General features: G+C 38.4%; 1 protein-coding gene across 2 annotated transcripts in view; it reads left to right on the top strand.

Moving 5' to 3' along the window:
* SUN1 (Sad1 and UNC84 domain containing 1) overlaps nucleotides 1-15,322 on the top strand; it is a 33,474-nt gene that overhangs the window by 16,203 nt on the left and 1,949 nt on the right. Inside the window, exons 2-19 of one of the 2 annotated variants that reach the window (XM_062503914.1) lie at nucleotides 1,680-1,706; nucleotides 1,808-2,002; nucleotides 3,663-3,785; nucleotides 4,792-4,875; nucleotides 5,198-5,308; nucleotides 6,715-6,813; nucleotides 7,470-7,563; nucleotides 7,671-7,729; nucleotides 8,894-9,036; nucleotides 9,187-9,411; nucleotides 9,903-9,989; nucleotides 10,356-10,399; nucleotides 11,300-11,439; nucleotides 11,989-12,239; nucleotides 12,799-12,883; nucleotides 13,296-13,411; nucleotides 13,902-14,069; nucleotides 14,927-15,019. In XM_062503914.1, coding sequence (XP_062359898.1) covers nucleotides 1,680-1,706; nucleotides 1,808-2,002; nucleotides 3,663-3,785; nucleotides 4,792-4,875; nucleotides 5,198-5,308; nucleotides 6,715-6,813; nucleotides 7,470-7,563; nucleotides 7,671-7,729; nucleotides 8,894-9,036; nucleotides 9,187-9,411; nucleotides 9,903-9,989; nucleotides 10,356-10,399; nucleotides 11,300-11,439; nucleotides 11,989-12,239; nucleotides 12,799-12,883; nucleotides 13,296-13,411; nucleotides 13,902-14,069; nucleotides 14,927-15,019 — 2,144 coding nt within the window. Of the gene's footprint in view, nucleotides 1-443; nucleotides 561-1,679; nucleotides 1,707-1,752; nucleotides 2,003-3,662; nucleotides 3,786-4,791; nucleotides 4,876-5,197; nucleotides 5,309-6,714; nucleotides 6,814-7,469; nucleotides 7,564-7,670; nucleotides 7,730-8,893; nucleotides 9,037-9,186; nucleotides 9,412-9,902; nucleotides 9,990-10,355; nucleotides 10,400-11,299; nucleotides 11,440-11,988; nucleotides 12,240-12,798; nucleotides 12,884-13,295; nucleotides 13,412-13,901; nucleotides 14,070-14,926; nucleotides 15,020-15,322 lie in introns of those variants that run through there. The other variant, XM_062503915.1, reaches the window with a different exon arrangement.

Genomic DNA, 15,322 nt, shown 5'->3' with positions numbered 1-15,322 from the left:
CTTATGCTGGAAACATGTCTTTCAGGGATCAGTCTAAGTAAGCATTTTTAGTCATCTCAAGTAAATCCTGAGTCTTACTGTTTGAACATAACAATGCAAAATGGTTACCTACAGGTCTTCTATTTTGTTCTTGGTGTTTGCTGCCATACTCCAAAATTTATGTTCAGTATGTGGCTTGCAGTGGCAACTTTTTACAAAAATCTGTCAAATTATAGGTGCTTGAAGACAAGGACTTCCTTCTAAGCCTTGTTTGCTCTGTTTAGTCACATCATAGTGTTGAAATAACTGTTTATTCATTTATTAATAAAGTGAGAGAGTAACAGAAATTTGTGTCTTTAGTGCTATGTCTTACTTGCCTTTGTTTCCTAGGGTGGTAAAGCAACGCAGAAGTATGAGCAAACAGTCTGGCAGTGGAAGACATGTGCCAAGGAAAAATCTGTCCAGCTCATCTATTTTTAGCCAGAGCAGTTTCAATAGCCATGCCAGTGATAAATCAATGATATCCACTATATTGGATGAGTCTCTGATTCGAGAACAGACAGAAGTTGATCATTTCTGGGGTAGGCAATAATTGCTGTTGCTTGTATCAAACTGTGAAAACTGTTTGGTTTGTGTATAAATTTATGATCTCTTCCCCACCTGTTGTCCATCCTATCCCCAAATGTGTGTGCACTTGCACTTCTGCTTTAGGGAGTCTACTTGCTAAGGTGCCCACTGGAAATTCATGGTCCAGCATGTAAATTGGATTTACTGGCATGGTTAATGTCAAGCCGTTGCACAGTCAAGTTACTACAAGCAAGCATAAGCACTTCTGTGATGCAATGCCATATTTATCTCCTATCATTGCTTTCTTCAAAATGTACATTGAGTTCTGTGTTTAAAGAATGGTAGACATGTAACTTGTTTTTGCAAAGCCAAGGGAAAAGAATTTTCTTAATTGTTTATAGGCAGAAATGTGTTTCTTCTCAACATATCTTAACCTGAAAATTTCAAATTTGTGGCGTTTCAGGATTTCCCAAAAGACCCTTTTGTGCGTGGCTGGCTGGTTCAGCTTTTTAACTATGTAAAAGTGTATTTTCCTTCAACCTTCTTTCTTCAATGAGAAGAAAATGTGAGAGTGGTCTACATAAAGTGTTGTCTGTGTGAAGTATTGTGTAGAACCAGACCAGCAATTTGTTATATCTCCCAATTTGGTCTCTTTGTTTCCAGTCAGAATACTTGTGACCTTCCGAGAGCCCTAATGGGAAGAATTGTGTCAATCTTGGTAGAACCCTTCTAAATTTTAGATAACCTGGCTCTTAAAGCAGAATTTTAAATACAGTAGCATCAAAGTAGTTACCAAGCAGCAGAAGCATTGTAAGCTTGTAATTAGCTGCTTTAATGTCTGGGGGGAACTAAGTGAAGGTGATTTGGCATTCATGTTACTTTGCCTGCCTCTTCTGTGGTGGGGTGATTGTCTCAAGTACTGCCCTACTACAATAAGGTCTGGATAGATGTTTCTCTGATGGGCTGCACAATATGTTAAATGCTAACCATAAAGAGACTTGTTAAAGTCTTAAAATTAGTGGGACTTCTAACTTGAGTTTGTCAGATACTGTAATTCAGTTCAGGTCTTTCTTATGTTTGGGACCAATTTTTTTTTTTTTTTTTTTGTCTTTTTTTTGTTTTTTTGTTTGCAGGCCTTGATGAAGAGGGTGACCCCAAAGGTAACTTACACTTGGCTTTTCCTTCCCCATCATTTCTGTGTGACAGGCACAGTGCTGGCAGTGCTGACATGGGTGTGCTGGGTGTTGTGCTGTGTTTCCAGGCAGTGACACCACGCTGCTGCAGGGGAATGGGGGCATAGCAGCAGCAGCAGAGCTGCAGCCCACGCTGAACGGCTACACGTGCAGTGACTGCAGCATGCTGTCAGAGAGGAAGGAGGTCCTCACTGCCTACTCAGCTTCCCACGTGCCATCCTCCAGGATCTACACTAGGGACAGGAGCCAGAAACATGCATCCAGTGAGTTACTTTCTCTCGTGCTTCATTTCTACATAGTGTTGTTTAGGCACCTGTCCTACCCTGATGAACTTGCCAATAACTGAATTCTAGAGATCAGCTTATATGAAGTAACTTTTTCTGTATCAGTTGAAATTTTATGTACTTGTCAGATTCTGATATATAATCTACTGATTTTCAGTGCTGCTATAGGAATCAAACCATTTCAAAATTAAAATGCTCTGGTATCTTAAGTTATAAAATTATTCGGCCGGCCAGCACTGATTGTAATTCTCCTATTCTGACATCACATCTGTGTGGCCCTGCTTATGAAATATTTGGTCATAGTTTTCAAATACAAACTTTCTGTGCTTTTTTGTTTGTAATTTTTTTTCATCCCTTACATGATTTGAACTTTCAAGATTGACTAAAATTGTTACTTTGCTGTGCTTATGCTATCAAGAAAATCTCCGAGAGGGCTTTCTACTTCCTGCTTCCTTTTTTTCTCCTCTTTTAACCTTGCAGCTTTTTATATTATTTCTAAAAGTTAAACCTCAACTACATGAAAAATTTAACTCCAAAGGGGGAAACTGATTCCAGATAGTCACTCTAGTGACTACGTTCCAAGAGCTTGAAAAGTTGAGTCTGTGTAAATAAGATGCTCTCTTTCCAAGACAATTTCCATTCAGTGGATTCTTCTCATTGTCTTGCATATGTCTGCCTGCCTCTTGCACCTGGAGTTTCTTGATTACTGGTAGTCCTCAGTAACCACAAAGGATTTGTTTCTTTAATGACCTTGAATTAGAAGGGAGCCAATTCTGGAATTCTTCAGTTTGTTAGTCTTGAATTAACTTTGTTTTCAGTTCAAGAAAAAGAAATTAGTTTGTTTGAGCTGTATGGTGTGACCTCAAATATTTGAGTTAACTATTTCTTTTTAGTTAGTGTGTAGCACAAGGTGGAATTCTTTTGACTTAAACAGTCAGCTGTGGCACTGCTTGCCCTTTTCATACTCCTGAGTTTGTATTCACGCGAGATAATTTTCCTCATCTTTGCCCATTCCTTTGAACTTTAATCTAGAGGTTTTTAATCAAGCTTTGGGGGTGAGTGGAGGGAAGGCACACACAGTCATGGCAGGTTTTTGGGATGTTGCCAAGTCTAGCACAGTGACAGTGGTGGATTTTGGCTTTGTTCCTGTGGCTCTGGAGAAGGGTGTGTCTCTAGCACTTCGGGCAGACCACTGTAGGAACTTCTCTGATGTAACAGCAGGGAAGATGGTGAAGGCTCCTCACTCCTTCAAATCCAGAATTACACTGTAGTGTCTCTTGGGAACTGTGACCCCAAAATCAGGATCAGCACTTCACATCAGGGAGGAATCCTGTGTTAAGCAAGGAATTCTTTGCTCTTTAGAGTTCTGCATTCTCACCAAGCAAAACTGTTCTTGCTGAAGTTATACATTTTGCCTTGAAGTCATTATCCAAGGTATGTCCAGTTCTTACAAAAGCTTTGATGCAATATCTAACACGCACAGATTTTCATCCCGCGTTTTCTCGAGTTTCACACTCTTGGCTAAACAAAGGCTTTCCCTGCTTTGTTCTCACTCTTACACAAGCTAATGGTGACCAGAGAACAGAAGTACATATTTCTATGGATGAATAATTTGTATTCACGCTGTTTTTTTCAATAGGAGGAACGTATTTCTACATGAGTAAGATTCTACGATTAGTCAAAAATACTGCAGCATCTTTTGCATCACTATTAGTGCAACTATTTCAAATGGTTTTGCTGAAGCTGGGTTATGAATGTAAAGGTACCTTTTCATTTGTCTTCCTTGGTCTGCAAAAAAAGTGTGTGTATTGAGTTTTCTTCTCTTCTGGATTTCATCTTTGTCACTATGGTGCTCTTCTATAGTCTTTTGGCTGGCTCCTGTCTTTCTCAGTTTTTATTATTACCTCACTTATGCTACACTTTTCATCCCTTTCCTCTCTTTTGAAAGTGTGAAGATTCCTTTATATGAGGTCCACATGTTGATTTTGCTAGAAAGTTGTAGAGAACAATTTTTGAATTGAGAAACCTGATTTTTGAAAACTGTGGTGATAGTATCAAATTCTAATTTTTCAATATATTTAGGTCTCTTTTATCACCCTTAAACCTGCTGTGTGCTTAAAGCTTATTTAGATCTGTCTTGCAAGGCTCAAACTTTTCTCATCACTCTGCACTACTTTAGAGCACATCTTGTTTCCCCGGAAAACATTCTTTTCTTCTTTGGTGCTTTCTCTTCTATAATACCTCCTCTACAAGTGAAGTTAAATTGCCATAGGCAGAAGGTAACTGATTTTTGCATGTGAGTAGAACTTTGCTCTCTTCCTCCTCTCTGCTCAGAGCCTTAAAATTGCTAATGCTTTCTTCTCCTTCTTGTAACAAGTTTGTTAAAATCAATACAAATATGTAATGAATGGCTGATGGAATGTTGGGAACAGGGACTTACTTGATGAGGGTGGGTTGGGTTGGTTGGTTGGTTGTGGGTTTTTTGGTTTTTTTTTTTTTGTTTTTTTTTTTTTTTTTTTTTTTTTTTTTACAAACTTTGCTATCTGAAAAGAAGCAGAAGGATTTTTTTGAACTAAGAGCCCCCCTGATATTTAAAGAAGAAAGAACAAGGTTGCACAGAGTAGGCTTCTTCCTCAATCATTTTTCAGGTTTCCTTTGAGTAATCTGACTTTATTAGTGAACCAAGCCAGTTTGGCTAAAATCTGTCTATGTGAAAGGCTTTGAACTTGAGAATTAGAATCAGTGTGTGCTTTTTGGATGTGTTGCAGCTCACTCAGACTACTGTGGAAGCATGAATGTGAAGGAGTTCTACAGAGAAGATAGTCATCTTGGTGTGAATGAGGAATCAATATGTAAGTTCAGTGATTAATGTAGTCTCAGTCCTGGGCTCTACACTAAGTTGTTGCTGTAGTATCAGGCAGCCCCTGACACTGTGGAAGCTACAAAGTAAATATTTGGTTTGCAACTAGAATTGGGGAGGAGGGGGGTGGGATGGCGAGTCCCCTGGTCTACTGTAGAGTATTTCCCAGCAAGTCTCCTTCCCCTGAAGTTTGCTTAGCAGTTTTTGGGTTGATAACTCATGATGTGAGATAGACTTGTTCAAGTCTTATCTTGTAGCAGTCTTGATTTGATCATGGCTTTATCCCATTAATCAACTGTTACCACAACCAACAGGTGATGACTGTAAAGGGAAGAAACATCTTGAAATATACACCACAGACCACATGCAGTCCTCATGGGCTAAAAGGGTAGCAAGGACCATTTGGCACACCTTTTCTTCTGCAGGTTGAATTGGACATTTTTTGTTTGCTTCTGTTTTGCATTGCAATCTCACAATGTTAATCACACATTTTTGTGTTTGGGGTTTTCTTCCTTCCTTCATCTATCAAAGTAGGGTAAAAATATAAAGTGCCTGGACAACTAACTTCCTTAACACCTCTTCTGTCTGACTTCTTGCTCTGACTTTGGCTTTCTTTTGTACAAGCTTGGCAGGCTGCTTACCTGTTAGTGAAAACAAGGTGTAGGGTAATGTGCACCTCATTTGTTGTAAGGAACAAGTCAGATTGTTAGTTTATTGCACTTCGGGGAGATCTGTACACTTGCTAGGTTGAAAAACTGACTTTAAATGAAAGCAAGGTGTGAGATACTGCTATGCAGATTATTTGAATAAAGGAGTTTTAACAATTTATTTTTGTTCTAGTGATAGTCAATTTTTACAGGAATCTTATATAGGGATAGAGTCTACCCTGTGAGATGAGCGTTCCCTAGCTTGAATGACAGAGGCATCAAGGATCTGTTGAGTGCCCTTTATTCAGCAAAGGAAAATGATTTGAGACACTTCAGTCACCTAAATGATTTGCAAAACATTGGGTTGGTATATATATAATCCCTCAGATTAACCCAGACATATCTGCTACTCTAAAAATGTAGGATTATTTTCTAAACATATGGTGTAGTTTGTTCTGTAGAAAGATTGGTCCTAGTCTTGGACATAGTAATTGTTGGCCTCAGCAGGCTTTAAGTTACAGCATTTTATCACAGTGCACTGGAATGGGGGGGGTTGGTGCTGGTAAGTTTTGTTCTCTTTAAGAGATACAAAACTGTCCCACTGAACATCCTTGCGAACACTCAGTTAAAATTTACTGCTTGTAACTTTTTAGGTGGGAATACTTTCTATTATTTATCAATATTTCTTAGACATCACTGGAATTTCATATTTTTAATTGTTCTCGCTTCTGCACAGTATCCCAGATAATGAACTTCATGTATAATTTTAAGCAAATGAGACGCTTTTAAAGTAATGATGTGCTTAAAGCTTGTTTTTGTGGTAGTACTCTTGCTATTCTCTGCTACACTTTGCATGGCATTGTTAGATAAACATGTTACAAAATATGAACTTTGATTTTGGAAGAGTGATATTCTAACTGCACAGGTAGTGTTCAATCTATTTATCTCTGTCCATGAGAATTCAGTTTCTAAACTGTCTTGGGTTTACTTAACTTGGTATTTACTAGTGGCTTGCTTTGCTTTAAAGTAGTGAAGAACCAAGTTTGAGATTACTGAAAGGTATGGTTAAAATCCTGCAGAAAGTGTAATGAGCAGGGGACAGTCTCTTTTACTGCGTGCACTGAAGAGAACCTTCAGCTCCTTTGTGTCTGTTACCAATATGGAGTTAATTTGTTATAATCCAGGTTACTTTATACTTCACGTGTTGCAAACAGTGGGAGCGACGGGATGGCTTGTGTCACAGAAGGTGTTGTCTCTACTTTGGCTGGCCATTCTCTCTCCAGGTTACTATTCTCTAATCTCTGTGTGTGTGTGTGCACTGCCTGGTCCTTTTGGCAAGCAAGGGGGCTGCAGGGGTTTACACTAATTCAGCTGTGCTTGTGGTGTAGCTTTTGTGTCTTGAAATGCATGTGCTACTTTATTGACCAAAATGAGCTTAATGAGAGAGTGTGTTTCTGTTCACAGGCATTACAGGAGACTAACCAGACTGTTCCATGAGGGAACGAGTATGTGAATAGCACTGAATATAGGGTGTCAAGAATAATAGGGTGTGTTTAGTTTGGCAGTCACTTGCTGTATTGGTATTCCTCTTACCAAAAACTGCTGCTACTAATCTATGTGCTTCCTGGAGCATACTAAGGTCTCCACTGTGTGTAACTTATGTTCAGACCTTAATAGTGAATTTCCAGCAAGGTAGCACTGTCATGACAAATGAGTACTTCATCTCCTTGCATGGCTGTTGACCTTGTTGAGTAGCTGATGTTACAATGCTGTCATACTTGTGACATCTAGGTGTTAATAAGCTGCATGCATTGCCTTATTCATGCATTTCTCCATTCTGCAAAAGCATTGTTGGCCACAGCTGCATGTCCCTCTGCTTGGTTTCTTTGAACATGTGCTGCAGTAATTACATTTCACACTCCCACCTTTTGTCTTCTAGGGAGGGCAGCTTCTGGCATGTTCAGGTTGCTTAGAACTGGATGGTATCAACTTGTTACTCTGATGTCTTTGCTCAAGGTGTTCCTTGTAAGAAGGTGTGTGTCCTTCAAAATAATTTTGTGAACAAGTTATTTACCCAGTTATAATATAAAACAATTATGGTAAATATGTTCTTTTTTGTAAACTTTCCTCTCTTTTCTAGATGCCTTCAGAAGAACTACAGGTGGTTACTGTTTCTTATCCCACTCCTGTTTCTACTAGGTATGTCAATTGTTCACTTACAATACAAATCAGTGTGTTTACTACAGCTGCACCAAAAAAGCATTTTGAGTTGGTGTACAAAGAAGATGCAGAACTGAAAAAGAGAGAGTTCGTTTGTGAACAGGGCAGTAATTCAAGCTTCCAGGGAACTGACAAGTCAGCAAGCTTTCCCCTTGTCATGGAAGCAATAGCCTTGATTTAATTGCATAGAGCTCTTTAGAAGGAGTGGCTGAATAAGTAAATGCACTGAAGCCCTTTTTTTCTTTACCTCCCTTCATAGGAGTGGCAATGAAAGAGTGGGCTGGGCACTGTTATCTTCGTCAGTCTCCATAGAAGTGTGTGGTTAAGTTTTTACCAATTCATCCAAAGTCTTTCCTTTGGTCTAGAGCATGGTTTACTTGCTTAAGATACTGCTGACTTTAGCAGACTGTGTTCCAGGCCAGCTGTCAACTTTGAAATGAAACAAATTGAAGTATTTCCCAGAAGTGCTGGGCCATTTCTGAAAAACAGTTTCATGCCTTTGTGAGTCTTAAAAACTTGCAGCTATTTTGTGGAGAAGATGAAGCTTCTTGGAAACTTAGAGTGGGGATTCAAAGTCCTCTATGTAAGGGTGAACAAGGAAAGAATTTACCCTGTGTAGAAAATGCTGCTACTTCTTACTAAGATATTGCAAAAACAAGTGTAATCTTGTGAAATACTCTTTTATTTCCACGGGGGCCTAAGTTACTTCCAGCTTTTATTAGGTGTTATGCAATGTAATATTTAGTAAGTATGTAATGCAACATATTTTCCGTGGAGATAAAAAGCAGCATTTACATCTGCCTTCAGAAAACTTGGCCTATCTTAATCAGAAAATGTGACCAAGGTGCCAGGGAAGCAGTAGTATGAGTTTAGGTTTGTACCATGATATGTATAAGTGCAAGTTGCTTGCCTCACAGCTGTGTGAGTGGGACTGATAGATGTTCCCTAATATTCTTGAAGTGCTTGATTTAAAAATTTTAAAGCTGACTCGTGGTGATTTTTGTTTAGACTGGAGCAGTGTCTATTGTGTGGCACTTGCCTTGCAAGCTGAAGGTAGCTGAGTCCTTAAGAAGACCATTTGTAGATATAAGCAGTCAGAAGGGAGAGTTCTTTTGAATGCGTGTTGCTTTTTGTTTGTTCTAGGTTTGTGGTTCTGGGGGCTTAATGGCTTCATTTCATTATTACCTCCATTGAACTGGACAAGAATTGACACAATACAGAGAACAGATGATTCTGTTCATGTTCCTGAACAAGATCATTCTTTTCATTCTTTGCAACCCCCAAAGGTAAGGGAGAGCAGTCTAGGGAAGAACTTGCGTCTGTTTTAAGACCTCTTAACTCCTATGTCTTCAGTATTTTGCAATGACTACTTGCTGCACAAGAGTAATGTAAATAAGTTGATTTTTATATATTAAAACATTGTTTTTATGCTTTAGGATACTATAAATGTCTTTGACTTTGGTCGCATAAGTGAGCTGGAAAAGCAAATGGCCTTCATGTCTGACAGATGCCATGACCGAAACAAAGAATATACCAAAGTGATGAGCCTGCTCCAGAATCTTCAAGATCAGGTTGCCACAATGAGTGACAGAAGTGAAACATTGAATTTTATAAAAAACGTGATGAGTCAATATCTTAAAGATACGAAATTGGAGGAAAAGGTAGGACAGTCACTGTTGTTTCTGATACTGATGGAAGTGCTCTGTTTTACTAATGCAGATTGTGAGCAATTTGACTGGAAGATTCTTTTTCTTCTCTACAAATAACCAATAGGGAGTAGTTGTGGGCATTTGTTCCTCCTTTGTTATTGCTGACAAAGGATTAATTCCAGACAGGTGGCCTAAAGTAGATTCCTAGATTGCTGAAAAGCTGCTGGATTTATCCTGTTTCCATACAGATAAAGGAAACTACAGGAAGGACTAGTGACAAAAAGCAGGGATTTTGTGGTAGACTTCCCTGTATATAACCCCTACTACAGCTAAATCAGACTTCTGTATTTATTACAGATTCTGTAATTTCTCACACTACCTGCAAGATAAATCACTTACTTTTCATTCCATTCTGTGAATGTTTATGCTTTGCAGAAAATATCAATTGTGGTATTTGTGCTCCAAAAGAAAATACACCCCCTTTCTCTTCTCTGTTTTTTAAGACTGACTTCCTGGCTTTACATAAAGAACACGAGTTGCGCATCCAGACGCTGGAAGACCTTCTTAGAAAACTCTCAGCTGAATCCAAGGTATTGACAGTGAGCTTTGCTGACTTGTTCTAATTGTAACCTGTTGGTAAAATAGTCTGAATTTTATTTGCTGTCCCAAACAGCAGTTTCCTTTACTCTGGCTATTACAGTTCCCTAAGTCTCAAAACTTGTGGTTTTGATCCCCCTTCTTGGAGAGAGTTTCATTCCAAAGTTTAAAAATTACTCCCTTTACCGTTGAGGCAGGTTGTGTTTGGAATGAAAACTTTATTATACAGAGGGATAAACATAATTGTGAGATATAATTGGTATCAATTGCAGTATTTTTTAGTACCACTATTTTCATACAACATTTTTTATCTTGAGTTTCTTTGTATATGTTAAAACTTGACTTTTGTATTTTTTTAGGACATCCAGAAGGAGTTTGAACTAGCCAAATCAAAATCAGTGAGGTATAAGCACTTTTCAAATTTATTTTGCTTTTTTGTTCCTGATGCCAACTGACAGTGATCCTTATCTTGTGTCAGTTAACTGACCCTGAGAGATCCTATTGTCAGCAAAAGCACTTCTGTCTTGTACAGGATTTTAACTGTGATGCTAAACATTAGCACAAGACCCTCCTCCAGTGTGGGGGCAACCTTACAACTGCACTTTGATTAGAGGAAGTTATTTATATAGTGGAGGAGAATGAGGGACCTCTCATCCTCTTATTAATGCATTAGTTTTCTTTCAGAGCACTTAGTGAAATATACAGTAACTGCTTTTGATGGGCTTTAGATTCTTGAACTGTCTCAATTCTAATTTTTGTCCCTTGTCTTCTGGCTTATTTACTGAACTGCCATTTAAATTAGGATTTAATGTAAAATGCCTTTGGAATGATGGTTGAGACCTTTTTCCATAGCATTCACTGGACACTGATCTATATTAGTCGTATATGAGCTGCTATTTGTAGCTCAGTACTGCCTCTGGAGTTACTGTGGTTTGAGTGCGGTAGCTTGAGACTCACTCTAACCAGTGGCAAACTCACACAAAGTTTGACTGGTTTGCCAGAAACCCTTAAATTCCCCAAATCTATATATGTTTGAGTTACTAACTTGTCAGCCTGCTGATAATCTGAAGTCATCACTGCTGGATTTTTCCATTACTTCAAAATACTTTGCTTTGAATATATTATTCCTAAGTATGTCTGAAGTAACAGCATGTTACAACTGCAAGTTCACTGTGTGCGTTGTGGTGAACAATTCAACTAGGAGAGCACTTTGTATTAGACAAATACATTCTCACACCTTTGGAATTTGATGGAATGATTCCAACTACTCTTTTCCTAATGATTGGCTCCTTGTTTTTGTCAGAGATGATGATCAATACAGTGTACTTATGTCCAAAATTAAAAAGCTAGAACTAGAGCTGGCTTCTATGAAATCGGAGCTGCTATCTGGGGAAAGTGTGAAGACAAGTTGTGAGAAAATGGATGTCATTCATGAAAAAGTAGGTTCTGCAGCTTCTCTAATTGTCCAGTAAAATTTTATATTGGTTTTATTTACTAACTTTCTTGAAATGCACTCCAGTGAGTAACATGGGGGAAATGTTAATCTTAAAGAATGACAGTGTTGTATGTAGGGTTACTGTGAATTTTTCCATTAGTGCATAACACTTTACTAGAGAGGAGCTTATTGATTGTTTTCTACAATGGCAGGGGTTTGCTTGTAAGTTATGACATAGGAGCAGTTCTCTGTACAGTACTTCATTGATGTATTTTGCTAACCCATGGAAATACAGAAAAGAAATTAATGTAAAAGCAAGTTAGGTTTGTTATCTGAGAGTTACTTCTGAAAAATCCTGCCCAAGTTCTTGTGAAGCCTTTTAAAAGGTCTGGTGGAATGTAGCCAACAAAATACTACAATATTGATGTGGTGTTACCAACTTTGACTTAAATAATGACTTGTGACAATGGTCTAGCTATGTGCCTGTTGTAATTTATATATATGTGTGTTTTTATAAAAACTAATAATTATAATTATTAATGGCTTCTACTAGGTAGATGCCCAGGTCAAAGAATCTGTCAAGCTAATGCTTTTTGGTGATCAACAAGAAGACTTTCCTGAATCACTTCTCCAGTGGCTTACCTCCAATTTTGTCAGCAAAAGTGATCTACAGACTTTGCTGCGGGATCTTGAGTTGCAGATCCTCAAGAATATTACTCTCCATATGTCTTTAACAAACCAAAAAGTAACATCTGAAGTAGTTACAAGTGCTGTGACTAATGCAGGGATTTCTGGAATCACAGAAGCGGTGAGTGAGTTTTAAGGTCTCAAAAGTTCAACTAAAACTGAAAAGGGTTGTTTCATGGGCATTTTTTTCAAAGCAGGACTGTCAACATAAATGTTAATGGTTTTAGAAGATGTCAGGAGCATTAGTTGACATGAGAACTGCAGAAAATGCTTTATCAAATGTATTCTTGCAGCATTGATTGTTGCCTGTTGTGAATACTTGTGTTTTTTCAAAGTGTGCTTGTCTTGAAAATTGAGTTCCCAAGAAACAAGTATACCCAAAGAAATGCAGCTCAGTGTCTTGAGAAGAAGGAATGCAGATTAAAAAAACCCCAAAAAGCCACAAAACAAACAAAAAAACCCACAGCAGTCAAGATGCAGTAAAACTTGTGTTTTGAGGCAGACAGCCATGCCTTAAAAGCGGCCTCTGTCTTGACAGAGGCTTTCAAAGGCTTGTGATGAAGTGCAGCATCTCAAAAAGTTGCTTGCAGCATCACAGATATGTAAATATCAAATTTTATTATCACTTGATCTTACTAAAATATTTTTCCTTCCACTTTCTTGCATGTGTACACCTCTAGCAAGCACAGATTATTGTAAATAATGCACTGAAACTCTACTCTCAAGACAAGACTGGGATGGTGGATTTTGCCTTGGAATCTGGAGGTAAATAGTAGAGGGAATACCATTTTTACTATTCATGCTTTTAGTGGTATTTACTAGAAATATGAAAATGAGTAGTAAGGGTTAGTAGAGCATTTTTACGTGTTGCCTGATCATCAGGTCAGTGCAATCTGTGATGGTGTTTACAGGGCTGTACATCAGCCTAGGTGTGCATGGACAGGAATACAATAATTCTCAATGTGTCTACGGCTGGATAAGAAATGAAAAACCTTTAACCTGTTCTTAAAGTAACATTATATGTGGTAGAAGCATTGTATCCATTATTAGAAAGTTATTAGATCTTAACAATATCTTTTATCAGGTATTCATTAAGCTTTTTATATCATCTCTGCCTTAATTACTCATTCCTTCTTGAAGACTTTTATATCTGCTAACCTGATCTATCTTTTTTGAGGTGGCAGCATTCTGAGTACTCGCTGTTCTGAAACCTATGAGACCAAGACAGCATTAATTAGCCTCTTTGGAATTCCTCTGTGGTACTTCTCTCAGTCTCCCAGAGTAGTGATTCAGGTAATTAAAGGCCAAGTAAACAAATGCAGCAATGTTATTTTGTGTTGAGTGGTTTGCACGACTCTTCGGGTGCTGGGTGTATCTCTAATATATTGGGAGCACAGGTACTTTGAGCTATGTTCCCAAGAGCGGAATTCTTCTGGCAGTCCCTGGACACTGCTTAAGTCCTACTCTAGCAAAACTGAGACTCACAGGAAGCTTAGGTGGTGCATTGGGCTTGTGCAAAGTGTGAGGGCTGGGAGGGTTCCTATTTGAGAACTAATCTCAGGGTAGGTCTTCAAGACACCACTGGTAGCTCAGGTGGGTATGGGGTGTCTTCCTCAAGAGTTCCACCAAGGAGATTATTTCTGCTCCTTACTGTTTAAGACTGTCCCTAAAAACTCAGAATTCATTGCAACTCTTTATTACAATAAAAATAAATTAGAGAACACTGTAGCATTGTTTTTATTGTTGTGTCCCATCTCGTTCTCTCCACCTTGCTTCTGTGCAGCCGGACATGTATCCAGGAAACTGCTGGGCTTTCAAAGGATCACAGGGCTATCTTGTGGTGAGACTTTCCATGAAGATCTATCCAACTGCCTTTACACTGGAACACATACCAAAAACTCTTTCACCAACAGGAAATATCACCAGTGCTCCTAGGAATTTTTCAGTATATGTAAGTCTGTCTATGAATTTAAGTTGATGTTTTTACACAGAATATTTGTGTTCTATACCTTGAATAATAAATAGTAACTTGAAGGAGAACAGCTAAGAAGATCATAGATTGTTCCACTCATTGCTCTTAAAAACTACTTTTATTATGAGCTTTGAGATTAGGAATAAGAACTGTTGCAATTAATTTTGGGTGAGTTATTTCTTTAATCTTGCTCTATACAGTAGTAAACAGTTTTGGAGGGAGATAATTATTTAAATCATTAATCAATTATTAATCAACAATTTATCTCATCTAGTTCTTTTCATACATTTAGTTTCATCTTCCCTCCCATTCTTCCTTTCTTTACTCACTATCCCTCCCATTTTGTCTCTGCACCTTATCTGTGATGTTCCTTAAAGAATTTTTAAAGTTCATTTTACCCAGCACCACAGTTGTGTTGGTGGGATTTCAGAACAGAACAAACCACAGGGTATATCAGAGAGCAGTTATGATATTTGAGAACTTTTTGTCAGGCTTTCCTAAATGCTTAAACAGTCACCTGCAAGCATCTGAATCTTGACTTCAACCTTGATGTTCTCTCACTGTTTGTCCTGAGCAGTTTATATTGTCCACTGTGATAGGGGTTTGGCCATGGAAATTACAGGCTTTGACCATGAAAACACATAAACAGCACAACTATTTACTGGGCAGGAAACTGGAATACAGAGCTGTGCTTAAACTTTAAATTACATGGGAAACATTCTGAACCTGGTTTGATAGACCTTCAGGTGTCTCTCGATACTCTGTGTAGGCATGCTTCTAATTTGGATTTGATTGGAAATATGATGGAAGCAAAAATCTTTATCCTATTGTTACAGGCTCTGGATGATGAATATCAAGAAAGTGGCAAGCTTCTAGGAGAGTATGTCTATGATCAAGATGGAGAACCACTGCAGATGTTTCCAGTGATGGTAAGTCTGGATTATAAGACTTAAAGTGTCAGGAGAAAGTTACTTTGATTTTCTACACTTGTGAGCAGTGAAGGGAAAAGGCCTTGTTCTCATCTGGGAGGAGAAAGTTACTTTGATTTTCTACACTTGTGAGCAGTGAAGGGAAAAGGCCTTGTTCTCATCTGGGCACTGTTAGAAAGTATCTACCTACCTCTGCCTCAAAACCTATGGCCAAAATAGATCGGAGGGGGAGGAAGGTTTGTTATGTGGACACAAATGATAAGTTGCTAAACATGGGAAGGAGTCTGTTCCATGCTGCTTCAG

Source organism: Cinclus cinclus, chromosome 16 (genome assembly GCF_963662255.1).
Source record: "Cinclus cinclus chromosome 16, bCinCin1.1, whole genome shotgun sequence".
Classification (NCBI taxonomy): Eukaryota; Metazoa; Chordata; class Aves; order Passeriformes; family Cinclidae; genus Cinclus; species Cinclus cinclus.
The sequence above is the reverse complement of the archived record's forward strand: the minus strand, read 5'-3'. Positions and strand labels throughout refer to the sequence as shown.